Source organism: Sceloporus undulatus, chromosome 4 (genome assembly GCF_019175285.1).
Source record: "Sceloporus undulatus isolate JIND9_A2432 ecotype Alabama chromosome 4, SceUnd_v1.1, whole genome shotgun sequence".
NCBI classification, from domain to species: Eukaryota; Metazoa; Chordata; class Lepidosauria; order Squamata; family Phrynosomatidae; genus Sceloporus; species Sceloporus undulatus.
Window position 1 is genome coordinate 58,024,313 of NC_056525.1, and position 27,741 is coordinate 58,052,053.

The 27,741-nt window shown below is 38.5% G+C and overlaps 1 protein-coding gene across 2 annotated transcripts in view; it reads left to right on the forward strand.

Moving 5' to 3' along the window:
* The window catches only part of NUCKS1 (nuclear casein kinase and cyclin dependent kinase substrate 1), a 36,851-nt gene extending 10,012 nt beyond the window's left edge, over window positions 1-26,839 (forward strand). The window contains exons 2-8 of one of the 2 annotated variants that reach the window (XM_042462782.1): window positions 9,723-9,772; window positions 11,084-11,189; window positions 18,070-18,122; window positions 18,668-18,817; window positions 20,496-20,648; window positions 21,745-21,894; window positions 23,359-26,839. In XM_042462782.1, the coding sequence (XP_042318716.1) occupies window positions 9,723-9,772; window positions 11,084-11,189; window positions 18,070-18,122; window positions 18,668-18,817; window positions 20,496-20,648; window positions 21,745-21,894; window positions 23,359-23,558 (862 nt within the window). In that variant the 3' untranslated portion in view covers window positions 23,559-26,839. The remainder of the gene's footprint in view (window positions 1-9,722; window positions 9,773-11,083; window positions 11,190-18,069; window positions 18,123-18,667; window positions 18,818-20,495; window positions 20,649-21,744; window positions 21,895-23,358) is intronic. The other variant, XM_042462784.1, reaches the window with a different exon arrangement.
* Window positions 26,840-27,741: the final 902 nt, after the last annotated feature.

Genomic DNA, 27,741 nt, shown 5'->3' on the forward strand with positions numbered 1-27,741 from the left:
GGGCACCCAATAGTTAGCTGTTCCTTTAGGCAGAGTCTAGGGAATCCTCTAGAATCCATTTTGGAGATCTTTAGCCAGTAGTTGAGTGCTTTTATCCAAACCTGGCCTTGTATTGAATAGATCTCAAGTTCTGCTCTCACTGCTTAGGCTGGGATATTCTTGTCTGTTCCAAGGATCTTTCTTAATAAGGAACTCTGTGCCTGCTCCAAAGGGGGAGCTTTCAAGTGGCCCCATACTTCTGCACCATATGATAAAATGGGCAAGATTTTGACTTTATAAACTTTTAGGATAGGAGATACACTATAAGGATGATTGTAATTTATCAGCTTATAAAGCACACCAGAATTCACAATAGCTCTCTGTTTGTTTCTTCTAAAGTGGTTTGTCCATTTTCCGGTATTTGAGAAAAGTAGCCCTAGGTACAGATATGAATTGACTTGTTCAATCCGTTCGCCTTCCAGGAACCAGTTGCATTTTTTTGCATTTTCCCCCAAATACCACCACCTTAGAGTTATCTTTGTTAATAACTAAAGAGTTAAGAGAACAATAAATGGCTAGGTTCTGTAGTAGCCATCTTAAACCCACTTGCATACGGGCGATTAGAACCATATCGTTGGCATAAAGCAGAATGATACATATTACCTATCTTGGGAGTATGAGCCGATGTAGAAGAAAGAAAACCAGGAATGTCATTAACATATAAGTTAAATAGAGTAGGTGCTAGGATACATCCCTGTCTTAATCCTTTATACACGTTAACTTTTTTGGACAACACAACTGCTGGGACCAGTACACACTCTTAAACGGTTATCTGAATGGAGACAGTCTTGGTTCCATGTTCATTTTTGCCAATTTGGACCAAATAATATCTCTATTGATTGTGTTGAACGCTGCTCTAAGGTCAGTAAAATGTAGTATTTCCTTCAGACATATACTTAGTGATAAGATGGTGCAAAATAAAACAGTTATCCATAGTGGATCTACCTGATCTAAATCCCACTTGTTCTTCCACTAGCAAATCTTTGTCAGCAATCCAATCCTCAATTTTACCTAATAGATGTTTTGTATACATTTTGGCCCCAATATCAATAAGGCTTATGGGCCTATAATTTTGGGGGTCCCCTTTGTTGCCTTTTTTTATAAATGGGCTGATATAGGTATGTCAGAATGTAGTCTTCCTTCCTTCAGCAAACCATTTACTGTATACCAGAAAATGGCAGTGTTTGATCCCTTCGCTGATAACTCCAGGTCAGCCCAAATCCTGGCAGAATGGTTGGCCTTCTTACTTGCCAATTATGTCTAAGGCTTAACATCTTAGAGTGATTATCTACTGAAGGTTGCAATTGAGTCTGGTGCATGGCAGATCTTAAGCATCTTCTAGCTCTAGAACAATCAAGGTCAAACCAAGTAGATCCAACAAACCAGGGTTTTCTATAAGGGGACTTGTCAATTAGAAAGTTTCTTAAAAAGCTACAAAGATTATCAAAACCAAGGAGGGGTTCATCCTTGTCTGGATTACCTGTCATTACTGATCTATATTCTGACATGGTCTGCTCGGTAGTTAGAAAATTAGTAGGTAATTCAATATCAACTTTGCTCCATTTGAGCCTTTTAGCCTGGCCATCCTCCATGATGGCTAAAAGATTTTCTAGGCCAGGACTACTGGGTCTGAGGTTTGAATAGCCTTGAAAGGTGACGGTAACGGGTTGATGGTCACTATCCTCCCTTACAAGAACTTTGATATCTGAAAATAAGCCTGTGTTTTCAGTTGAGATGCAAATATAATCCAATACACTAATGGAAACTCTCGAATGAAACATATATGGATAAACAAAACTATCGACTCTACCCCCCAATATCTGAGGGTTACAATTATACACTAACGATATAAACCAAGAACCAGCTAAGCTCCTTGTCCGATCACGGGAGTGCCATGTCGATTCATTTTGAAGATAATAAGCTGGGACAATCCCTTTTTGTACATATTCCTGAAAGGAAGATCCCACTCTGGCGTTAAAATCCTCCAGTAAGATTTTAATGGCCCTGGGGTATTTTAGATTTAGATCTAAGATTAAATTTTCTAATTCGTCCCACGTAGCACTAGAGAAAAAGATGAGGTAGCTGGAGTTAAATACACATTCAAGCAAATTATTTTGATAAGTTTGAACTGGAATTTAACCACCAGTAAATAATAAGGAGCGGATTTCAGGACTACTTCCTTGCTCTGCCAACCTAAAGACTCATTCACTAATATACATAAACCCTTGGAAGCTCTTCCTTTGTTGTTATCTTTTCTTGCTGGTCTAGACCAGACTTTAAATCCAGGTAAACTTAAATGCTCACCAGCAGCAGTGAGCCAAGTTTCTTGAAAAGCTATTATATGAAATTTCATCAAAAAGTCTATCAGGTCTCCATTTGCAGCTCTGTTTCTCCAACTTGCAGTGTTCCAGGTTAGAAATTGAATGTTGCTCTCTAGCTCAATATAGTCAGTCAATCTGCTGTTATTTCATTCAAATGGCCCAGATGGTCATTATATATACAGCCATTTCCCCCCAAGTTGCTATTACGACTTGATTCTATTTCAATCCTGTTAGGGTTGCAGCCATTTGAAACCGTTGCAGGATTGGGATCTGTAATTTGTACTAACTCAACTAGCTCCTGTATGAATGATAAGCTGTGACTCTAGAAGAATGCATACATTTTGTATCCCATTTTATTAAATTTGCTTTTATTTAGTCTGTATTTGTTTTATATGAGTTTTAAGTGTGATCCAGTTCTATCTCTGTATGTATGCAGATATTTTGATATTTTTTATCTTGTTTTTTATCTTGTATTCTATATATTGTATTTTGTAACTGTATTTTGTATTCCATTGATATGGTCAGCTGACTAATCAATAAACTTGTTGTAGTTGTGTTTTTGGGGCTATACTGAAGGGGAAGGATGGAAAGAATGTTTTGGGGGGGAATCCAAAATGGTCAAAAATAGGTTCTTTGAGTGTTGAGGAACCCTGATAAGAAGAATTCTGGGCTGACTGTAATTTTTGCCATTCAAGACTTATTCTGCACAAAATTTGCAAGTGACTGTTTTGCACAGGAAATAGTATTTTATCTTTGGAAAATAATATTTCAATGCAGAAATAGTAACACCTGTGCAGAAAATATTTTTGACATAGAAAAAAAAGCTATAATTGGGGATTTGTTTTGCATGAAATTTGTACATGTTTGTTTTGCATAGAAATCTGCATATTCTGCTCAGGAAATAGCAATACCAAATTTCATGTGGGAATTAGTATTGAAATTTTATTTTTCGTGCATAAGATGCTTTCTTCTTCATTCCTCGAAATATGTTGTGTGCAAAACAACCACATACAAATTTTGTGCAAAATAAGTCCTGAATTGCAAATAGCCTTTGAAGAATGCATGGTCTTCAAAGACATTCTTGAAAGGAGAAAAATGCAGAAGTTGTTTGTTGCTCTCTTCAGTAACAAACTTAGTGAAGAATTACATTGGCATGACCAAAAAGGAAAGAATCTATAGCCATGAAACTTACATTCTATTCCCCATATTCACCCTGAAGTTTGATGAATGGCACATTGTTTCTCAGATTTCTTTAACCCTCCCAAAAAAACCTGTGATGCCTGGTCACTGAAATACTGCTCTGCTGCTGCTATTACCTCTGGATAATTAAAAAATGTCCTTCCTTTCAAAACCTTTTAAAGGTTTGGGAGCAGTTGAGAGCTAGATATTACATATAGGGACCTGTGTTTAGATATGTTTTCTTCCTACTTCAATGTTTCAGTCTAATCCCAGTAGCAAAAAAGTATAAAATGATCATGACTGATAAGTAAAACTGAAAGCTGAAAATTAATGGTCATAAAAAAGCAATTTATTTTCATCAGGTGAAAACAAAATGCCTGCATTCAGTAGGCACAATGTAAGTACAGGTATTCATATTTCAGAGATGCTCCAGTTGGTTTTTCACTGGAAAAAAATCTTTTACTCTGAATGCAATCAGGAATTGACCAGGTTGGTAACTGTACGTTACAGTACTTGTGTCCAGGCTAATTATTATTGAATTAGTTATTCCTTAAAATAAATTTGATATTTAAATGTTTAAAATCCCATTTGAATTAAAAATCAATTTATCTAACTTTTTTATCCAACTTGTGTTGCTTAGGAATATATATTTTGCAATGTATGTACCAATGGCTTCTGCATTCTAGATGTAGCTGTTGGAACAGTCATCAAGGGCAGGTTAATATAAGGTGCATTAAAGTGATCTCTTCTGCTAGTAACTATGGTTGATTATGTGCTGCCAATTGTGTAATTGCATTTGTCAACCTATGGGCATAGCTGGGATTTCTGTAATGGGGAATACCAGCTTCAGAAGAAAAAACAAGTTGTTACTCCTGACCATAGCAGAGTAGGGAAAGATTACTTTTCCCTCTTCAGGACTGTTCTGATTTTGTTAATTGTAAGTCCCTCAGTTGATGCAGTTTGCACTTTAAAAACCATGCATATTAAATACAAAGCTTATGTCTAGTCTTGCACTTTCAAGCAAATATAAAGGAGAAGACATGTCATGATTATCTTTTCAGCAGTGTTTTAATAGTGTTGCTTTTAAAAACACATAGACGCGTAGAATCATTGAGCTGGAAGAGACCGCAAGAGCCATCCAGTCCAACCCCCTGCCATGCAGAAATTTTCAGTCAAAGCATACCTGGTAGATGGCCATCCAGCCTCTGTTTAAAGACCTCCAAGGAAGGAGACTCCACTACACTCTGAGAGAGTGTGTTCCACTGTCGAACAGCCCTTACTGTCAGGAAGTTCCTCCCTAATGTTGAGGTGGAATCTCTTCTCCTGTAGCTTGCATCCATTGTTCCAGGTAGTGTTCTCTGGAGCAGCAGAAAACAATCTTGTTGCCTCCTCAATATAACATCCCTTCAAAAACTTAAACAAGGCTATCATGGTACAATACCATGTCCTGTGTATGGTAGGCTGTTCTCATAGATGATATTGAAGAAACTGCATAAGATAATGGTCTCTGGCAAACGTGGTACAAACATCTGTGTGAAATCTGTAGAAAGAAGAAAGACAACAGTGTGCAAGACAGTAAGTACTACATTGCACAGTACACTCAGCTACACAAGAAAAGTTTAGAGGGGATGAATTCAGTAATGTGAGCTTTACTAAAGAAGTGTCCTGCCTTGTGGAATAAGCATGTTGCACAAGAGATGTCAACAGTTGTAACTAGCCAGATTTCAAGACTTCCTGTAGTAATAAATCTTCAGACTTCCTGTAGGAGAAAAGACAAGTTGGAAGCAGGCTTCTCTGTTTCTGCTTGGTAAAGGTGTCAGCCAAGTGAAGAGACGAATAATTGCTCTTTGGCAATCAAAATTTTTGGCTTATCTACCAAAGCCATCCCAGAATTGTATGTCATTGTTGATTTTGCAAAGAATTTGTCTGATGAATGACTTTTAGATTCATCAAACTTAAAAGAAATCTTTATGAAACTCTATTCAGCTTCAGTTAAGTAGGAAAGCTGATGTAACTCCTACTACATCAACACATAAAGATGCAAATACAAGGTTGGTGTTGTATATTATTGAGGGGCAGCTCAACAAAAACGATCCTGTCAGAGGCATTGATGTTCTTCTGTTATTGGGAAATCAATTTGATTGTGTATAGTGTTGAAGCTTTTAGATGGTGCTTGGGCTGTCACAGAAAAGTTGTTATAAAGGCATACCTCAGTTAAATCAGTGAAGCTTCTTTTTACAAAGGCTTTTGCATCCTTCCAGTCCTCCTGTTTTTCTTCTGCATAGGTGGAAGTTTTTCATCAGCACTAGCATTAGAAGCATGGTGAAAGAGGACAGGAGAAACACAGACTTTTGATTCTGGATTTCAAGAACTGACAAAACCACCCCTAAGTATTCCTTGCAAAGAAAACCCTATGAAATTACCAGGGTCACCGTAAATCAACAAGTGATTTGAAGGCACATGCACAAATGTGCTCACAGATCATACAAACTAATAAAAGCTCTACTATTGGATGCCTGTCGCCCCATTTTTTTAAAAAAATGAATCCTCAGTATAGGGCAGGGCAGGAAAAAGTGGCTCAATCTTGTTTTTTCTAAAAGCGGGTCAAAACCTAACTGCCCTCATGGCCTGCTCCCAGGGTGGGCTGAATATGTATGGCCAGACCACATGGCGTGGTGTCAAGCCACACTGCTGTGTTTTTTTTTTGTTTGTTTGTTTGTTTTTTTGCTGCCTCCCAGAAATACATGTGCACTCTTGCAGAAAAACACCACCTACAACCTCCAATTACATCCCATATCCACCTAGATGCTATCCCATTGCATGGGCACCCCTTTGATACGTAGTTGTATGTGCAATGCTTTACCAGTACATGGCATCAGTGTGCAAATGATACATTGGCAAAGCACAATCACGGAGGTCCCCCCCATACATGCCCCCTTCACCCCATGTCCCCCTGTGGGACGGTCTGGTTTGTGTCTATTGTAATTAAATCTGTTGGATTGGTTGCCATTTTATTGCTTGCTGCAGCCCCGCACTTGCATTGAGCCGTTTATATGAAGGTGTGAAGATATGCATTTTCCACCTTGAATTGGACTATCTTGGCTTCCTTTTGCTCCAGATTTTAGCCCTGGGATGCAGCTTCGGCCTGGTTTGCAGCCACTTTTGAGGTGTGCATCGTCTAAAAGCCCTGCCTTCAAAGCGTCTGGAAACCACTATTATTTTGCCCATCTGTTTCATGCCTTAGGTGCTTTCCAGACCACCCAAAAGGGCAGTTTGCAAAGCACCCTCATTTGCTGTGCGGAGGAGCCTCAGCGGCCAAACCACGCGACTCCTCCGTGCAGCAAAAAGAAGCCGCAAAAAGTGGTTTCTTTTTGTGGCGCGGTAATGACGCCCATGTAGAATGGGCGCTGCCATTTTGTACATGCTTGGCACGTACTAGGGTTGGGAGTGTCGGGAAAGGACGCCCCTTTCTAACCCTAGTACGTGCCATGCATGTACTTTTCGCCCGTGCGGAACGGGCTCTTGTTACCATAGCCCAGCCCATCACTTTGTCAGCTTCACTTACACCAAAGGAAAGGGGGAGGGAAACCACTGCATGCTGATTGCATCTAGGGTCATATCTTCTGATGACATTTCACTGTGAGATATTTAATAGTGGAGAGTAAGATGGACCAGTGCATGATATTGTTCCTCTCCCATTAGCACTTGCTATGAAGTGGAATAGCAGTTCTCCACTACCATCTTCTGAAACATTCTAACTGGACATCATAGAATAAAGATTGATGGTTATTTATTAATTTATTTTTGAAGCAACAGTAAGATTGGCATCATAAAATAGCACTGAACATTGTCATGTGCCTCTTGATGCAAAGTAAGTTTTCATTATTAGTAGTCAGACTTACTATATTAAAAATGCAGTAGGGCAGAATATTCTAGGACTATGGGCAGCCCTCCTCAAGGGTCTTCAAAGGTTATTATTATTATTATTATTATTAACCTTTATTTATGAAGCGCTGTAAATTTACACAGCACTGTACATGCATGTTGCATATGGTTGCTAAGACTTATTCCCTGTAGAAGCAAAGGGACAATGACCCAGTGTTCAGGAAGTCTGCAGCTACCATGGGGATTGAAACCCTTTCTCACAGTACTTGTTTCTCAGCATATGGGCATATGCTTTAGCTAAGTGAGGCTTTAAGGTCCTCAATCTGGCTGCAGAAACCCTTTCTAAAACTAACGTGAAAAATGTGTGTTGTATCAGGACTTCGTCACTTTTAGTATGTTGGTTCATTTGCTAGTGTATTCCAAACAATTTCTTCTGCTGTTAGTTTAAATTTTTTATTGATTGATTTAGTAGGCACAAAACTACTGCAATATAACACTACAAATTGGAAAGGTGGTCCAAAAAGTTACATGGTCTTTCAACAGAGGCTGGATGGCCATCTGTCGGGGATGCTTTGATTTAGATTTCCTGCATGGCAGGGGGGTTGGACTGGATGGCCCTTGAAGTCTCTTCCAACTCTTTGATTCTATGATTCTAATTAATGATAGCAACATTAGGGAGAATTAATAGGCTGCATGCTTCCTGATTCCAAACTTACTTTTTAAAAGGCTGATCAAGATGTCACTTGAACCTTGGGATTCTAGTAATTGGTGGGTTTCACAAAACTAATCAACTTTGGCTAATCAACTTTTAAAAACAACTGGCAGTCTACAAATTAGATTTTGTTGGTTGAATTCTGTGCAGTTAAAAAGTAGCTTAAAACACAGAGTTCATAGTCCTATAGAAACATTCTACTTTCTTCTGCAAAAAAGTGAACTGTGGATGAAACTAATTTAAAAAGTTTCTGAAAATCTGACTGAATAAAGGTGCATTTTTATTCCATATGATTTATGTGGACAGTTCAAAATGCATATCTGTTTGTAAAAAGCCAAAATTATATTGTCTTTGCCACACTTTCTATAAATTCTAGGCACATATAAGTGGCTGCATTCAGAGAACACCATAAATCAATTTGTTATGAGAATGCTATGACAAGAATAAAGATTGGATTCATACTTTTTTCCTGAGTGGGGAAAGGAAATATGAAGATTGGAGCTAACTGTAATTTTATGTTTCTCCAAATACCAGGAGGTTTGTTGGCTATTATGCCAGATCATTAGTGGAAGCTTTACATTTTCCCCCCTGTGTTGGGAGGAGGAGTATATGAAAATGTGTATGTCTTTTCACTATCAGACACAAAAACCATGGAATGATGTGATGTCTGAGTGTGATTGCTTGCTATGAGCCAAAGTACTGTGGGCCCATGGTACACATTGTCAGCTCAGGGGATCACATAAGATTCCAGTATGGGCAATCTATTTCCATGTATTACTAAATTTTAGAGGAGTATCTATGCTAGTATGTTTCAGCAGAACAATGAAATATTTTAAGATTAACATAGAATGATCTATTTCCATCCATGCCCCTCCCCCCATGGATGGGAAAAATGTGGGAGCTCAAGCCTATATTAAGTGAATGGACAGTGATATGCACCTGCATTAGTGCACCTGCAGGTGCATACCACCATTGGCTAATATGAGGGGAGTGATCCATGGAAGCATCAATCTGCAGATGGCTAGCTGCTGATAATGGCAAGTTTACTGTGTTTATTTTAGCATGGTCTTTTGCAGATTACAATCCATTTCCTCAAAATCATGGAGTATAATATCAGTGTTTCTATAATTTATCCAGCAAGAAAATGGGATATTCTTTCTATGTAGTTTATCTTCTCCCCCCCCCCCAATAAAACCACAGTTAAACATTGGACAGATTTTGGGGGGGAGGGCTGTTAAAGATATAATAAAATAAAATACAGTATTTCAGTGAGTGAGTCATTAATTTGTGATGGATTTGGTGTTTTGGTAATGTTAGTGCTTTAAAGTCCTTGATCATTATCTGACTTGGCAATAATTGACTAGATCTACTGGTCAGATTTTCAGAACAACAGGGAAACTACTCATGCTTAGCTCATCTGGTACATTATGTACTGACACTTGCTAAATGGAGCTGCTAAATCAGGCCAGTTGTGCTTAAAATTCTTATGTTTATGAAGAAGTAGTTTTAAATGATTGTAGTTGCTATAAACTTTAGTGCATTTGTCTGACATCTGTTACATCTGATATCTTTTTCTGCCCTTCTAGGAACAGAAAGGTCGTGGACTATTCACAATTTCAGGAATCAGATGATGCAGGTAACTTAGTCAATCAGAGTTTAGAAAAGATATTTTTTTTGGACTTCGGCTTCCAGAGTTACTCAAAATGGTGATTGGCACACTTTTGCTCAGCTACTGAGACCGATAGCAAGCAAATAATTGAGAGGCTACAGTTGGTTCCAAATTTTACTTGCATTTAAAACATGGTAAAATAATTATTTTAGTAAGGTGTGATGCTGGTGACTTCCCCATATATCTTCTTTGGAAGTGACAGCTTTTGCCCAGCTTGTGTTTAGAATGCAACTTTCTATGCATCTGTTAACTCTTCCTTCTTAGCTTACTCCAAGAGTATTAGATTAGATTTTGGAACCTGTACAGGACTTCTTTCTGAGAAATCTGGCATGTTGTTGATACTGTCTGCTGATTGCAGTTAACAGTAGTAATTAGTGAAAACAAAATATGGTGCAGTCCTGTGTTTTGTTAGAAATTAGAAAACTAATTTTGTTTGCTTGATTTGTTATTTCAGATATATATAGCTTATGCAAGATCTGTCAGTCTAGAAAACATGAAATTTTACGAGTACACTTAGGGCCAGTCCATTATTAGTACAGTATTTTGAATAAGATCAGATTGTCTTACATTAGCTTTTTTAATTATCATAGTAACGAAGTGTATAAATATATACAAAAAAGAATAAAATACAAACTTTATGACAGGAAGGTTGGGGCAAAGGAATGTAGTGTCCTCTCTTTGGCTTTGCTTCGCGTACGAAGATTCAGGAAGGACTCATCTCGTGCGTTGTACAAGCGCGTTGGTGACTAAAGAGGCCAATGCAGGATAAACAGGTCCGGTTGCAGAATGTAGTGTAGTGTCTTTGTAAACATATATATTTCAGTTTCTGTCTTACTTAAGAAAATAAGATATCTGTCTAGTCCAGCATTCTGTTCCTGTGGTGGGCATTCAATGCCTTTTGATACCCACAAGCAGGACATGAGAAGAAAAGGATCTCTCCTCCCATTGCTGATAACATTATCTCCTATAAAGTTTAAAGATCTCCTCCAATTGGCCACCCCCAAAATTCTAGCATTTGACTTCAACAAAATTAAAATATCTTCAGGCTACAAGAAAATGTAATAAAATTCAACCCAATTAAAATCAGCAAAGTAAATTGTAAAGGAAAGAGCAATGAAACCCTGTCTTTAAAAATGGGTTGGCTTTTCAACAGTTTTTTCAACATTTTTACTAGGATACTGTATTTAGTTCTAACTTCTCAAAGTTATTGCACTTAAATTAAATTATACTGTCTGACTTGTAATCTTTTAAACCCGTTTTATCCCATTTACTGTGTAGATGAAGAATATGGCAGAGATTCAGCCCCTCCAGCCAAGAAAATCCGTTCATCACCAAGAGAAGCAAAAAATAAGAGGCGGTCTGGAAAGAATTCTCAGGAAGACAGGTATGCTGGAATTAAGGTCTCTAGTAATTACTGTATTTACTTGACTATAAGTCAACCGCAAGCATAAATCAGGGGCAAGATTTGGGAGTAAATTATGGATTTTGACCTGCCCATGGATAGGTTGAGTATAAAACTTGGAGGCTTCTTCAGTGGGTGCATGTGAGGGGCAAGAGGGAAGCAGCAATCAATCGGAGGCTTCAGTGTTTCAGCTTCATTCCTGAGGCAGCCAAGCATGCTATTGAAAGAGGAACTGTTAAACAAACAGTAATCAATCAGTCACCAAGGACTCTATCTGCTTGGCTCAGGACAGAAAGAAACTGCATGGGAAAATCTGAGAGAGCTGCTATCACATGACCATACTGACTCATAAATTAGTGGACCTAGGATTTTGGGGTCAGTTTTTGGGCATAAATTTTTAGATTTATAGATGAGTATATATGGTAGATTTCTTACAGTTTACTTGTTGTTATTTTACATTTAGAGTGCATATTCTTTCCAGGCTTCATTAGACTCCCCAGAGAATATTTCTACAGAAATACTTGCTCACAAAAAGTATGGAGTGTTGTAAAGCAATTTGGTAGTATCTAAACTTGTGCAAAAATGAGTTTCAGCTTTTTTCCATAGAATGTGTAATTTTTTGTTTGTTTGTGGGATTTTTTGTGGAATGGATTTAGGACTTCTGGAAGCTAATAAGGGATTGTCCCTGACCTCATTCTATGCTTATGGTCAGAGGCAAGGGGAAAGAGAAGGATTCATGTGTTGGACCACGGTTTTATTTTTTCTGTTGTTTGGAGCTGTCAGGCTGGCCTTGCAAGTTGAATATTGGCCTGCCTAACTATACTCAACCAATGTTAATAATTTGTGGTGTTCTGACTAAGGATGAGGAAAGGACTGTGTTGAGGAAAGAGAAAGGAAAGAAATTAATTCTGGAAATGAGCTATGGAAAGAAAACTTACATGGAATATAATAACATTAATAAAATCTTTGATTATTATGTAAAACTTCTTAAAGATCAACCAACAGACGAAGAAAAAAAATCATTAAATGGAAAAAGTATTTGGAAGAAGAATTGGTTTTATCTTTACAAAAAATGTGTAACCATATTGTGAAAGGAAAACTGCCAGATACTCAGGGCAGTATGTTATAAAGAGGGGAGGGACCCAAAAGCTTCTAATTATGTAGGCCAATCTCAACTTCTAAATAATTTTTAAAAATTGTTGATCAAGGCAGAGAAAAAAAATATTTAAGGAATTTACTGTATATACTCATGTATAAGTCTTGAAATTTTAGTGAAAAAATTGACTCCAAAAACAGGAGTCGACTTACCCACGTGTCACTGTTTGTACTGTCCTTTAATTCTTATTTTTAAAAAGAAACCATGTGCTGGTGAAAGGCAAAGTGTAATCTGTCTTGGAAGCACTGACCCTCCTCTGTTCTCTCATCCATCCAATTTTTAGGATGAATACAAACTGTTATGCCTGATGGAATTTTGTTAAGTTCTTTGCCATTGTTTTCCTTTGCTTCATCCTATAGATCCTTTGTTATGTGGCCCTAAGTTTTACCCTTGACTTATCCATGGGTCATATCAAAATCATAACTTTTGGGCCCAAAACCTGCCCTCAACTTATACATGAGGTCAACTTATAGTTGAGTATTACAGTATTCATGAATCATGGTCTGGTTTCTTACGCAGAAGACAACTACATGAAAACAGGACTTAATACGATAGAGCATTATGGAAGACATATTGATTTAAAAATTAACTATAATATTCATTCATGCTGAAAAGGTCATCAACAAAGTAAATTGGTCTTTTCTTTTTGAAGTTTTATGGACTTGTGAGAAGTTTATAACATGGATTAAACAGATTTGCAAAATACAAAAAAAAAAACCCCACAATTGGTTGTCCTGTATTGCCTTTACTGTTTGTTTGGTCATTATAGAAATCTTAAATAGAAAAATCTGAAAGAATACTAAAATAAATGAAGTTAAGATGAAAGGAAACAGTTACAAATTGAAAGCATGCTGATGATTTAGCGTTTTTCCTGAAAGATCTACTAAAAAGTGTTAGATGAATATTGGAGGTGGTTATGCTGGTTTTAAAATAAATTAAAATAAAACAACAATATTGACAAAAATGAGTAAAGAAGAAGAGCAGGATTTAACAAAAAGGCTTAAGATTTGAAAAGAAGTTAAAATATCTTGGTATAACAATTACAAAAAGTAACTCAGGTTTATTTGATAATTATTTTAAAAATTTGGAAGAAATGAAATCTGAAGAAATGGGAATAATTTAAATTATCTTTTTTGGGAAGAATCTCCACAATCAAGATTATAGTTTTGCCAAAATTGATGGTTTTATTCCAGTGTCTGTCCATTATCACCAATGATAAACTGTTTGCATAGTAAAGCAAAACCCTGTCTAAATTTATAGTTTTTTGTGGGTTTTTCGGGCTATGTGGTCATGTCCTAGAAGAGTTTCTTCCTGACGTTTTGCCAGCATCTGTGGCTGGCATCTTCAGAGAATGCTTGCCTGGAAAGGAGTTGAGTACCGTATTTTCCGGCGTACAAGACTACTTTTTAGCCCAGAAAAATCTTCCCCAAAGTCGGGGGTCGTCTTGTATGCCGGAAAGCCCCTGGGTCCTAAAGAGAGCCCTCGGCAGGGGAGCCTTCTCTCAAAGGCAAAGGAGCATCCTCCTCTGTTCCTTCCGTCCTTTGCTTTTCCCCTCCCTCCCTTCCTTCCCTCCCTCCTTCCCTCCCTTTCTTTTCCCCTCCTTCCTTCTCTCCCTCTCTCCTTCCTTCCCTTTTTCTTCCTTTTCTTCTCTTCCTTCCTTCCTTGCTCCCTCCCTTCCCTTCCTGTCCTTGGAGGGCAGAAGGTCTCTCTCTCTTCCCTCCTGACTCGCAGTGTTGCCAATGTGGTGACTTTCACACAAAAATGGGTTTTTTTAAGAGCTTTGGGTATGATTTTGGTGCCTGGCTCTATTTCAGGGCAGATTTGGTGACTTGCCCATTTTGGCTCCAGCAGCCTGAGAGCGAGGCTGGCTACAGAGTAACCTATCCTTTGGAGTCACACACAGTTTTCAGCCAATCAGAGAGAGGGCTGGAGAGTGGTCGCCACCCCACCCTCAGAAAAGGGTCTCTCTCTCTCTCTCTTAGCCCCTGAGTCCCTCTGAGAGCCAGGCTACAGAGCAACCAATCCTGTTTGGATGGAGTCACACTAACAGCCAATCAGAGAGAGGGCAGTGGTTGCCCCCCTCACCCTCACAAACTACAATTCCCAGGATTCCCTGGTTTTTTAAGGGAATTGCTTCCACACTTCCAGATCCCAGCCCCAGAGAATGAGTCTACAGCATAATCAGTGTTGCCAATTTAAGTCCACTTCTGCAGGTGCATTTGGATTTAATGATAATAATGGTGATGATGAGGATAGAGACATAGATCTTGTAGCACCTTTGAGACTCACTGAAAGAAAAGTTGGCAGCTTCCCTAGACTTAAGCGTACTTCCTCAGATGCATGGGAATTGTAGTTCATTGTGTCACCAGAGCTATTTCTCACAAAACTACAATTCCCAGGGTTCCCTAGCACTGAGCCAGGGCAGTTAAAGCGGTCTCAAACTGGATTATTTCTGCAGTATGGATTGGACCTTGAGCATTTTTAATAACCAAGGTCCAGAACACACTGCAGAAATAATCCAGTTTGTGACCACTATAACTCTCCTGGCTCAGTGCTAGGGAATCCTGGGAATTGTAGTTTGTTGTCACAGCAAAGTTTGCTGAGAGAGAAGGCTAAATATCTCAGAAAACTAGAATTCCCAGGATTCCATAGCACTGAGCCAGGACAGTTAAAGGGGGTGTCAAACTGGATTATTTCTGCAGTGCAGTTGCAGCCGAACACATTTCTATTTGGACTCTAAACAAAAACTGGCTTTTTTATAAAGATCTCTTTTAAATGTGTGGAAAGACTATGAGTTTAAAACAAGAAAAGAATTAAAGGAATAAGGGACTGAATGTCAGTGGTTTCCGTATAGGCCAGGGGTAGGCAACCTTTTTGAGCCGGGGGCCGGGTTGCTGTCCCTCAGACAACTGGGGGGGCCGAAGCCAAAAATTAAATAATTAAATAATTTTAAAAATTAAATATATAAATAAACCGGGACAAATGTAGGACAAAATTTTCAAATGGAAGACACTTTTTTAAAAAACATGGAGGACATGCGGAAAAAATTTGCTGATTTTTAAAAAAATGTTAATATAAATGCATGTTTTTGAGGCTTCTATAGACAATTGCTTCCCAAAGACCCCGGTGGCAATCGGCGGCAGGACCGGGCTGGGGCCGGTCCCAAGGCCTCGCCGGGCCGCATCCGGCCCACCGGCCGCAGGTTGCCTAGCCCTGGTATAGGCATTTACATGAGATATACAGGATGGATAAAAAAATTGGAGGGCTTTGAACTTGATAAATCTGAATTAGAAAACAAATGTGGGAAGAGATAACTGCAAAATTGTATACAATTTTATAAATTGCTGTTGAAATAGAACACAGAACAGGAGATAATTAAAGATGTGATGATAAAGTGAGCATACAATACTGGCCACTATTAATCTAGAATATTAGGAAGATCATGGATTAAAATTATAAATCATAGGAAAAATTATTATAAAATGTTATCTCATGCCAGAGAATCTAGCTGAAATAAATAAAAACAAAGTTCCTAACTGTTGAAAATGCAGAGAAATTCCAAGCACCTTTTATCATACATTATAGTCGTGTCCTAAGGCGAAGAAATTCTGGTCAATAATTCATGCTAACATTTCTAAAATTTTGCATATAAAAATACCAATGTATCCAACGATGTATCTGATTAATATGTTATCTGTGGGCCAAAACAGACAGCTGTATAGGAGTGGCTTGAAGCTTCCCCTTTGAGTGTCAGATTGGGGCCACAGGAACTGCATGCTGCAGCCCCAATCCTGCTTTTTTCCAGTGCAAAAAGAAGAAGCAAAATGCCACTCCTTTTTGCACTGAAAAAAGGGCAGGTTTTCCGCAATGGCAGTGGCTCTTCAGTGCTCCTGAGACATGCGCCATATAAACACCACACCACCGGAATGCCGCAACGCTGCCTGCTATCTGGGTGGGTGGGCAGTGTGATGCTGGCTTGGGGGCAGTGTTGGGCATGTGTCATCCAAACACCATACCCCCATGCTGCCCCCAAGCTGGCTTATTGTGCTGGTCTGTTTCGCCCAAGTTAGATGGGAAGATAGGAAAGAAGTATTGGAATAGTTTTATACAGCGCACCCTCGTCTTACGTGGGGGAACCATTCCGGACTCCCCCCCGCCGCCGCCGCCGCCGTGTAATCTGAATTCCGTGCATGCTCAAGCCCCATTGGAATGAATGGGGCTCGTGCATGTGGTGGTGCGGCAGTGCAGCAGTGCTCGCCATGGGCGCACACCCCATTCATTCCAATGGGACATGCTGCCCCTTGCGCACTGTGCACTCCCGCACGGTTTCCCACATACGATTAAAGCCGCATATAGCATGCTTGTGTATAATGTGGGCGCACTGTATATGGTAACAGCTACAGATATATCCTATGCTCAGAATTGGAAAAATTGTGACATTGCAACAAATAAACTATAATGATTAAGGTAGGCACTATACCCAAATTTGAAGGAAACTGGACAGAAATGATACTGTTTTTTGAAAGAGGCAGTGGTTTTAACTTTACAGAATTAAAGGAACTGGAAAATCGGAATATAGAAAGCAAATGTAATGAACATAGTTATTGAATTATTTATTAATAAGATCAAATGGATAAATAGTTAATTGTTTACTTTTTATTTTATTTTTATTTACTTAATTTGTATGCCACCTTTCTCCCAGAAGGCACCCAAGGCGGCTCACAGACAAAAAACATGTTAAGAACACAATAAAATTCATACAATTAAAATAATCTAAAAACATCATAAAATTACATAAAAGATATACAAAAGTTAAAAGACATAACCAAAACACTCATGCTCCATAAAAGCCACATTCGTATAATTGCATGTGGAATGCTTGCTTAAATAAGAGTGTCATAGGCGGGTTACAGACCGCCGAAAAGCAGCAGTCTGCTGCCGCCGCCGGTTGCAACATCCGGGAACCACAGCAGCCAAATGGCACAGTTCCTGGACGCTGCAAAGAAGGAGCGCGAAAATCGCGCTTCTTCCTGCGCCCTGGAAGAGACGCCGCAAGTGCCGAAGCGCGCACTCACGGCGTCATTTCCGGGGTGTGACATGCGGCCGCAATGCGTCCACTACGTCAAGATGGCAGCGCTCGTGTGGAACGGCCACCGCCATTTCGTACGGACTCAGTCCGTACTATGGTTAGGGGGTCATCTGGAAGAGACGCCCCTTTCTAACCCTAGTATGGACTGAGTCCATGCTAGGGGGCCCATTTGTAACGGGCCTTAGTTTGCTTTTGAAAAGCATCCAGGAAGATGCTTGTATTCCATGTTATGTTTTTCTATTTTCAAGTTTTTTTCTAAATATGTGTTATTTTGAGAATATTCTTATTCTTTTATTGATTGCTTGATTTAATAAAATTATAATTAAAAAAGCATCTTGGGAAATGGTAGGGTTGTTTTAGCAGTAAAGAATTGCAGTATGGTATTGAAGCTATTTAGGGATATCCAAAAGTACTTTAGGAGTTACTTTATCTCTGGAGCAAATAAAACACGCATTGTTAAGAGTAGATTCTTTCACTTGTATTTGTTCAGATGATGCAGCCTAGTTGCTTTACTCTTTCTTGTCCCTCCATCTGAGAATATAGTAATGTAAAATTACTCTTTGTGACTGGACTTAAATTACAGGCATTAAAATTTGTTTTTGTTTTTTTTTCCATAGTGAGGATTCAGACAAGGACATGAAGGCTAAGAAAGATGATTCACACTCAGCAGGTATTTACGTAACTCTCATAGTGTAACTAATCAACTATAAGCTACATCAGACAGTGCAGTTGCTTGCCCTGCTATTGCTACTGCATTGAAAATTTTAAGTGTCCAGAATCCATTTGGTGATGCCACAGTGCTTCCCAAGAAGGCACTTTCCAAGCACTGGAGCATGCCCCCACAGCCGTTTAGTGACAAGGGGAGGGCATGTGTACCTGGACAAATGTTTACAGAAATGCAACCAGATGCTAGCTAGGCATTAAATGACCATGGTGTCACAAGCTGTAACATAGAAACTGCCTTTGGGGGTGATAGACAGGGATTATTGCATGAGACTACATTGTCAGTGTTATACTCAGCAAGCTCAAGGTAGGGTCATGCCTCTAATGTCTTGGCTGTAAATCAGCTATCAGTATCCAAATAAATTTCCTTTTGTTTTGCATTTGCTTACTGGTTTTAACATCAAAGCCTAGGACAGTGAGCCCTTTCTGATTTTGCTTCCCTGCAACAGGTATTTAATAGTATTGCCTCATCCCCCCCCCCTTTTATCTCAGATGAAGATTTTGGCAGTGAGGATGACTTAGGAGCAGATGATGGTAAAGCGGATAGTGACTATGAGAGTTCTCAGAAGAACAAAAAAGGAAAAAAAGCCAAACCTGAGAAGAACAAAAGAGCAACTTCCAAATCCAGGAAAAGAGCTGCAGGTAACTATGACTTAAATGAAGATGCTCACCATATTAAGATTTTAGTTACAGTGTACCTGTATACAGATTTAATTAATGCCTAAATAATGCATGTTAGTAACTACATACAAACTTTTCTAGATATCTATAGTAATAAAAGGAAATGTGAGTGTATATGTGTCTGTTTTTGCTATTACTTTAAGACTGACATCTAAATATATTTGAATAGCTAAGGGGAAGCCCTTGGGTGTGTGTGCCTTAGGCTTATTTTGTTTATAAAATTGATTAATTCTAGTTAAAATTTTGTTCGTAGTCTGTAGTACCAGCGTCAGCCAGTAGGTGCCAGACTATCCCCAGCTTAGTGAGACAAAAGAGGCTTCAGGTCTTGGGAGATTCATTTCTTCATAAGTTTTCTAGGCAGGTGCTTATTTCTTCATATGGTTCAAAGACTATGTGTGTACTAGTTACTGGATGGTAAAGAGGATAGTAAGCAGAAGAAAAAGATGAATAAGAATCAGGGAAGAGGGAGAGAAAGAGCAGGAGAGAGGAAGAAAGAAGAAACAATGTGGTGGGCTTGTGTTCTTGAGATGTTCTAACTCATACAAAGCTAATTACTTCTTATAGTCTTACTTAAAATAACCAATCTGACCCATGTAATCATCCATTCATGTTACAGTGTGGATGACAGACTAGTAAAGCAAGATTTGAACAGGATCTGTATAGATGTTTAAGACACTTAGGAAGCTAAATACATTTCTTCCACAAGACATGTGCACACACTTTTGGAAGCATGTTCCACTTACCCTATTCTCTTCATCCCAAGGATGCCTAGCAGTAACTGTTGTAGCTCTTTTTTGCCCAGTCTGTTCTGGAATTTATTTTTTCCCCATTTAAAAATAAATTAATCTGTGTGTATTCCACAGATCTTTGTTCAGAGGGGGACACAAAGAACAGAAGGGATATAGTATGTTGTGTGTGAAGACAGAGTAATAATTAGTTCTGTTTTTTGTATTAGTCACTTCCAGAATGGTTGCATATTAAAAGTGTAAGATTAATTTTAGTTAATAGTTATTTCTTTCTCTATGTAAATACTGTATGTATAACTCACCTTTATTTCTACTGAGGTCAGCTTTGAAACAATTTATAGTAATTTTACATCATCTAGAGCAGGTGTGGGTAAAGTTTGGCCTGCAAGATGCATTGCTCAGAAATGTCCTAAGATGATCTCTAGGGCAGCGTTTCCAAACCTGCACTCCATTGAGCCCTTAAGGCTCCATGAGTCAAAAAGGTTGGGAACCCCTGCTCTAGGGTGTATGGAGGTCATTTTCACCATGTTTGGAGCCCCCTCTGGACCCCCCCCCCCCTTTTTTTTTTAAGGGATCAAAATGAAATTTTGCAGAATTTTAATCCATTTTCCCCCAAAATGCCCTCTAGGGCACAGGAAGGCCCAAAAACACATCACAGTGCCTGCTAAAGGGCAGTTAGATTTGTTTTTTGTTTTTTTGGTAGCAGGTGCAGTGGGGGATTGTGGACCTCCCAAGATGTGGAAAGTTAATGCAGCCCCATAGTCTTCAACAGATGCCAACCCTGATCTAGATAGTATTTCTTGCTATCTGGTATCTTCCCACACCATGTTTATACTGCTGGAAATCTGTGGTGTGCTGTACATCTTCATTGCTCTTTGATTACTTTGTAACAGATGACAGTGAGGATGAGAAAGAAGACCACAAAAATGTGCGCCAGCAGCGACAGGCAGCATCTAAAGCTGCTTCCAAGCAACGGGAAATGCTCATGGATGATGTGGGCAGTGAGGAAGAAGATCAGGAAGAGGAGGAGACATCATTTCAGGAAAGTAAGTGGTACTGTATACTCACAATTGGCGAATAGACATTAGTATGACAAATTACTGCCAAGTTTCATTTTGTGGTGTTCAGGTTAAGTTGCCCAGACAGGCAAACTTAATGTTTTAGCTTTTTGAGTACTGAGTGCAATTCATTACTAATATACATGACATTCAGTTTGATTATTGACAACAATAATACTGTCTCTCAAATTCAGGGAATAAAACCATTTGGGGACACATGGAGAACTTTTTTGCAATACTTGTTTTTGGTAAAACGCAAGCTTGCCATATTCATCACTGTTTTTTCTTCAGCACTGGGCAACAAACTGAACAGACCATTTGATTACAAATACCATCCTATCTTGCTTCATGATACAGTAGTGGGCTTCAAATGCCCTTATGTTCATGGTTAAAATTAACTGAAACTTTAAGAGCAAATATGTACTAAAATACCTGCAGCTTAAATCTTTCATTCTAACTGGTCTGTTGTGTAAATTGACAGACACTTGCTCAAAATGATGAAAGATGGGGACCCATGTGAGATTACAGTGAATATGTACAAATAAAAAACACACACAGTGAATCATTGAGCTGATGAACTAGAACCATGACCACCTGGATACAAAACCTGGAAGTCTTTTATAGGAAGCAGTAAAGTACTGCTGTCCCAAATGTAATAAGTTACTGGTGTTGGCTCCAAAAGGCTCTTCTCCAGCCTTCTGCAAGATGGAAGAACAAGAGAACAGTCATGACAGGCTGGGAAGGGCATTGATATAGAACAAGCAGCAGCTGGTGTAGGAGATGGTCAGGCTGAGACTACATGTAATTTCCCTTGAGGGAAAAAGAAATTTGCCTATGCAACCACTGATTTAAATAACTGTGCTACTTATCACCAGTCATAAAGCAGATTTACATGAGGAAATACTGAGATACAGAAGCTGTGATTCTCCAAGTTCTAGCAAGTATGTAACAGACTGTAGAAGCCAAGAATACTGACTCCTATCCCTTGATCAACCTACCAGACTCTCTCCCTCATTCTGTCTCTCTTCCAAGTGAACAAGGACAGACCTTCTTAGAGACATTTCATTCCTCTCTCTCTGCACAGAAGATTCTGGCAGCGATGAAGACTTCCTTGTGGAAGATGATGATGATAGTGACTATGGCAGTTCAAAAAAGAAGAACAAAAAAGTGGCTAAGAAATCCAAACCAGAAAGGAAGGAAAAGAAAATGCCTAAACCAAGGCTAAAGGCTACAGGTGAGCTCGGCTTGCTTCAAAAGTTCTTACTTTGCAGCTGTTAGGAATGACATAAAGGAGTTTTGCTTACAAGGTGCTTGTATTTTCTCAGCTCTTCATCTCTTGTGCTTAAACGGATATGAATCAAGCCATTTTCCACTAGCATTTTATTCCCATTAACCTAAGCAATAGATTGCATAGTGTGGTATAGTAAGTTTTTGGAAAAATCGTTTGTGGATTGCTCTTTTTTCCTCAAAGATTCAGAGTAATGAGTGCTTGAATCAGGATGGGATTCTATGACTTCTTTTGGTTGCCAGTATTGTGTTCAGACCACTTGCCAGTGCTGATTAAAACAGGTGATGTTTGTGCTTAATGAGGAGTTCCTTTCATTTCACAAAAAGAAGAACAAGATGATGAATGTTGATACAGATTCTACTGTACCCAGAACTACACATATCCTTTGAGGAAAATACTCATTCGATTGAAGCTTTCCTTAAGAAAAGTTCAAAATTCCACTTGGCTAGAAATTTCTGTTTGGACATTTGTCTTAAACTATTTAATTTTCTGGATCACTAGTTTGCATGACTTGTTATTCATTAAATATGGTATGCTTCTAAGAGAAAGGAGATTGTAGGGGTCCTAGCCTCTAGCCTTTGTGTCCATGAAGAACTAGCCACCTTGAATCCCATTTTGGGAGAAAAGTGGTATATAAATCCCATACATAAATAAACAAACAAATAAATAAGCAAACTCAAAAATGGATGAATGTATACTGGCTCTGCTCACAGTCTAAAATTAGTTAAGACATTTGAAAAGCTATACGTTATTTAGGAGAATGTAGAGCCACCAAATTAGCACACACCCTCCTCCAAGTGCCATGCTCCTTTTATGTTGAAATAGAGGTGATTCTTATGAAAACATTTGTCATATACAATGAGCCCGCGCCATACGCAGGCTTGTTAAGGGCAGCTTTCAGCTTATGCTGAAGCCGCCCGAAAAATGGGAGAATGGTGTGCATGGCCATGGCGCTTGCACATGGCCTTGCGGCAAGCACGAACCCCATTATATCCAATGGGGCTCAAACATATGTGCTTTTTGCTTTATGCGAGGGGGCCTGGAACGGATCCCCCGCATAAAGCAAGGGCTCACTATATTTCTTCTTGCACATACTTCTGGAGAAAATTTGAAAAGCAAGCGTTATTTCTAATAAAAGTCTTTATGTCAGATTGAAGACATAATGTGAGGAATCTCAGCTATAGATGAGCAGGCTTGTTTGTTGGAGCACTTTATAGCAGGAGCTGAGATATATGAAGAATCTTCATTCAGTAATTGTTCTGCATTATTATTTTGTAGGAATGCAAGATTTGTTCAGTAATAATCTCATTTATGATTTACTAGTTCTCATTGTTAAGTGTAAATAAACAACCTAAGAGTTGCATATGTGCTCAGATGCTTTGTAATATTTTGATGCTTTTCTTCCTCCAGTTACACCGAGTCCGGTGAAGGGTAAAGGGAAGGGAGGCCGTCCCACAGCTTCAAAGACATCAAAAGAAAAGACCCCATCCCCAAAGGATGATGATGAAGAACCTGAAAGTCCTCCAGCAAAGAAGAAATCAGTTAGTCCTCCTCCAGACAAATCTGGGGATGAGGGATCTGAAGATGAAGTCCCATCTGGTGAAGATTAAATGGTGGTGTGGGAGAGAAACTTTTTGAGAGAGAGTAAGGAAAAGAAAATATACTTAGGGGGTAGAACATGGTTTTGGTTGTGGCTTGACTCATGGGCTGTGAATGCCACCTTTACTTTAGCTGTTTTGATAGTACGTACAGTTCTTTCTTCTCCTTTTAAAAAAGAGAACCTTCACACAATAATGTTTTGATGTCACAGTCTTTACTGGCCATTCCGTTCTCCCCAACCAAATCTGAAAGCCATTAAGACTTAAATTAACAGCTAACTAAAGATATATTTTGAAGGCTCACTGCAGTTGTAAAGCAATAAATTTAAGGCCGAAACTTGGTGGCTCACAATTAACAAATAATACAGGGTTTTCAAAGCTGGGAAATTCATATAAGCCAACTTGCTTAAATTGAATACAAAACCGGTATATTATTGCACGAGCATCCTTTGTATATGAATTCTTTTGGATTCCATCAAGGGTTTAAAGTTCCAGTATTCTGAATATTTGGGGTTCCACAGTCTATTTTTAATGGCCAAGGTAATTTTAATGACCATGTAATTTCTTCTGTATTTTAATCTTTAGAAAAGCCCTATCTGTTCCTGCCATTGATACTTTTCATACTGGCTAGGGGAGCATTTCAGTTGGTTAAAAGGCTGCCATTTCTTTCCAGCTTTCTAAAAATGATTCATTGTTGTCATACTTCTTTTGAATCTTTACAGACATTGAAAAGTTTGGTTTCAGGGAGATATTCTGGAAGGCTGATGTCATTTTTTTCTTTACAAATGTGAAAACAACTGTCCATAATGGCACAGTGTCTATGTTTCAACCCATGTACATTAGCATTAGTGTTTTTTATGGTATGTTCAAAAGTAAGGCTATTCAGCTTCTGCCAACAAAGAATATAATTTGCCTGTAGCCAGCCCCCTCCATGACTTAATTAACTTCCACTGCTTCTGTTCTGATGGATGTTGCTTCATTGCCGGGTCATACATGTTTTCTGGTCAGAAGAGATTATACCCCTTTGTTAAGCAAGGTACAGGCTGTGAAATGAAAGACTCAGTTTATGAACAATGTAGTATGGTGCTTCACAAAAGCAAAATATCTTTAACAGTGCAAAATATATTCCAGAGAAGCAGTCTGTCAGTTCTGTCAGTTTAAACAGATAGTGGATTTTGCATCTCTATCCTAAGTAAAGGAATTGCAGTATTTAGGGTGAGCTGAAGTGCCATCTTCCTTACATTTTTCATCTTGCACTTTTGTAATAAACACTGTCAGTCACAATCTTTCTTTCAAATGACACTTATTATTAGTGATTTGAAGCCCAGTCCTTTGATATTTATGGTTTAATTGGTTAATGATAAATGGATTACAAGCAAAGTAGATACAATTTACAAGTATTCTATTTTGGGGATCAGGCCTGTCTGCCCGATAGCGGAAAGCCAAAGTGAAGAATGCATAAGCAGCAAAGTGTCACAGTGGTTAGTTACCTCTTTCTAAAAAACAAAAAGAAACACATTTATACATATTTGAGCCTTTGCTTGTGCAGATTATTTTCTTCTGCTTTTTTGAGCAGCTCTAATCAGATCTACATGACATGCTATAATTTTTCTTGAAGTTGTACAAAGGAATTCAAGTTCATTCTGGCTGATGTTTGGTCAAGATACTGACATTTGTATTTTTGAATTAGAATTAGAAAGTAAAAATTGTTTGAGTTACTTCTTGGATAGAAGCCAATCCAACTTGAGTCACTTTTGTCAGTTTTGCAAGGTTTACATGCTGAGTGATATGGATACAATGGGCACAAAGACTGTATTGCTCTTTTCAGAGAGTTGAGTCCAAAATTGTGGTCTTATCTCATACTAAAATGAAAAGATGGTCTAGGTTTAGTGTTGGAATATGTTTCGACTGTTCAGACGTGTTTTGTAAAATGTACATTTTTCTCTTAGCATTTTTAAGATAGAGATAAGCAGAACAGGTATGAGAAAGCTGTTAAGACTTTTCCTTTGTTTTTTCTTCAGCTTTTTGAAACAGTTATCACCTTCAATGATATGAAACACTTCTTTCAAATTCATGATGGCAACCGGTGTCTTTGTCTTGAATCTGTGAAAAACACAAATATTGTGTTTTATTTGGGTTTGCATATGTCACCCTAGAAGCAAACATTTTAGAAGGGCCTGAAAACACTAACATAGTTAATAATGGCTTGGACTTTCCCATTTGTTCAGTCCAAAGGTGAAAGAAAAGTATTTCCCCTTGCACTTCTTTTATCTGTAACAAAAACATTTTAAACATTTTTTATTTTCACTTTTGTTCTCTGCACTCTGTGTATATTGCTTTTGAGTGCAGTATTCTGGGATACAATAGCCATATCAGTTCATTACTTTGTTCTATGGAATAAGTGTTGCCCGCAAAAAAGTAGAAATACTCCAGTGTGCATTCATCACTCTACATCAGTTGCTTCCTGAGAATGGCAGGATATTTAATATCTTAGTATTTCTGGCAAATTTGTTGGAAACCAAAAGTAAATTTGTTTAGTGTATCTAACTTACCACTTTTCAAGTAATTGTGAGAACAGCAAGGGGTTTCAGTGAGGTTTCAAAAAGGGTGTATATTTGCGGCTTATGATCTGGGCTTGGTCAGATAATAGTTGCTATGCTGAAGAAACAGCATGCACAATTTAAAGCTGATTATTCAATCTGAACATCCAGTTTTGTAAGGACTTATTCTCTTCAGTGTAATATTTTACGACAGACCAAATGCAAAGATGTCATGACTAGTTTGATCTAACACAAGAATTGTGTTTAATCTCCCTCAATGGGAAGCTGGGGGATAATGTACATTCATATAGTCTATAAAGCTTTCTAGAATTGTTAAAAGGGCCAGTGTGATACAGATGCTGAGTATCCTCAGTCATTATATGTTTTTACCAAGTACCAAAACAGTTATGTGGATTAAAAATGCATTACTCCAAGTACAACAAACAGCTAAACTAAGGAGTGGATCTGGGTAAGGGGAAAAGCTATAACCTGCTGGAAGCTTATGAGCTGTAGAAATCGGTGCTTTTGCTTTATGTATTTTTTCTGTGGAGTGTTTATTTTTTTATAACAAATCATAATGTTGGCACATGATTTTATAAAATAAAAAGAAATTTAATTCCCATGATTTTAGGTATTTGGGAAATGATATTAGTACTTTGTGGGGGGAGATTTTTTCCTTCCCTCTTTCAAGTAGCTTTCAGTAGGCTCTCTGGGGCTTGGGTCCATCTTTTACTGAAATGTAACCCCCCCCCCCCCCCCAAAAAAAACCCTCTGCATTTTGAACAAATTATTTGTAGAAGGTGATTCCCAAATTGAAAATGCATAGTTAATTCTCCTTGTTATTGTGTGTGATAGTATGTCATCAGTGCAACGTACAGGGCAGAAGCTGGATATGGTATGCTTATATTAATATAAGACTCCATAATTCATGGCATAACAAAACCATACTTGCAGTTTCCGTGGATATTTCTCTTTTTCCTGACTTGGCATTTTAGGTTTTTTTGCTTCACCTGGTAGCTCACACTTGGCTATGCTGTATTACACTCTTTCCCAGTCCCTAAAGCAGAAGTTTCCTCTTTCCAAGCCTGTTAAAACATTCACATACATGCTGAAGATTTGTTGACCACTGTTGAAAAGACTTGTTGCCCACCTGCCCCTTTAATAAACTGTAGAAAAGGTTCTATCAGTCTGAGCATGCTTGGTGTGACTGCAAGATACCACTGTGCATATGCTTTGTATATCTGGGGAGGGATTTTTTAATAGGTAACTGTAGGCATTTGGGGCAGAAAAATACGCAAACTTGCTTAAGCCACAATAACATGAAAACCCCTTCAAGTATCTTGTGTGAATGGGAGTGAACAGTGCGCATGTGTGTGCATGCGTGGGTGTCCGTCTGACAATTTAATGTGTGTTAGGAATTTGTGAATTTTACTTTTCCTGCAGAAACAATTATTACAAAAAGTTGTATATAAGAGAATTACATAATTTTTTTCCAGGAACATGTCACAGCAAAACCCTGAACTGTTCTCAGACATAATGAACAACAAGGCTCCAAGTGGGGCAAGTGCCCTTTACAACAGTTAGGAGTTGAGTCAGTGAATGCAGTAGATAGTTGTCTTAAGTATTCACTGCCCCTGTTGGATTCTTGGTTTCCT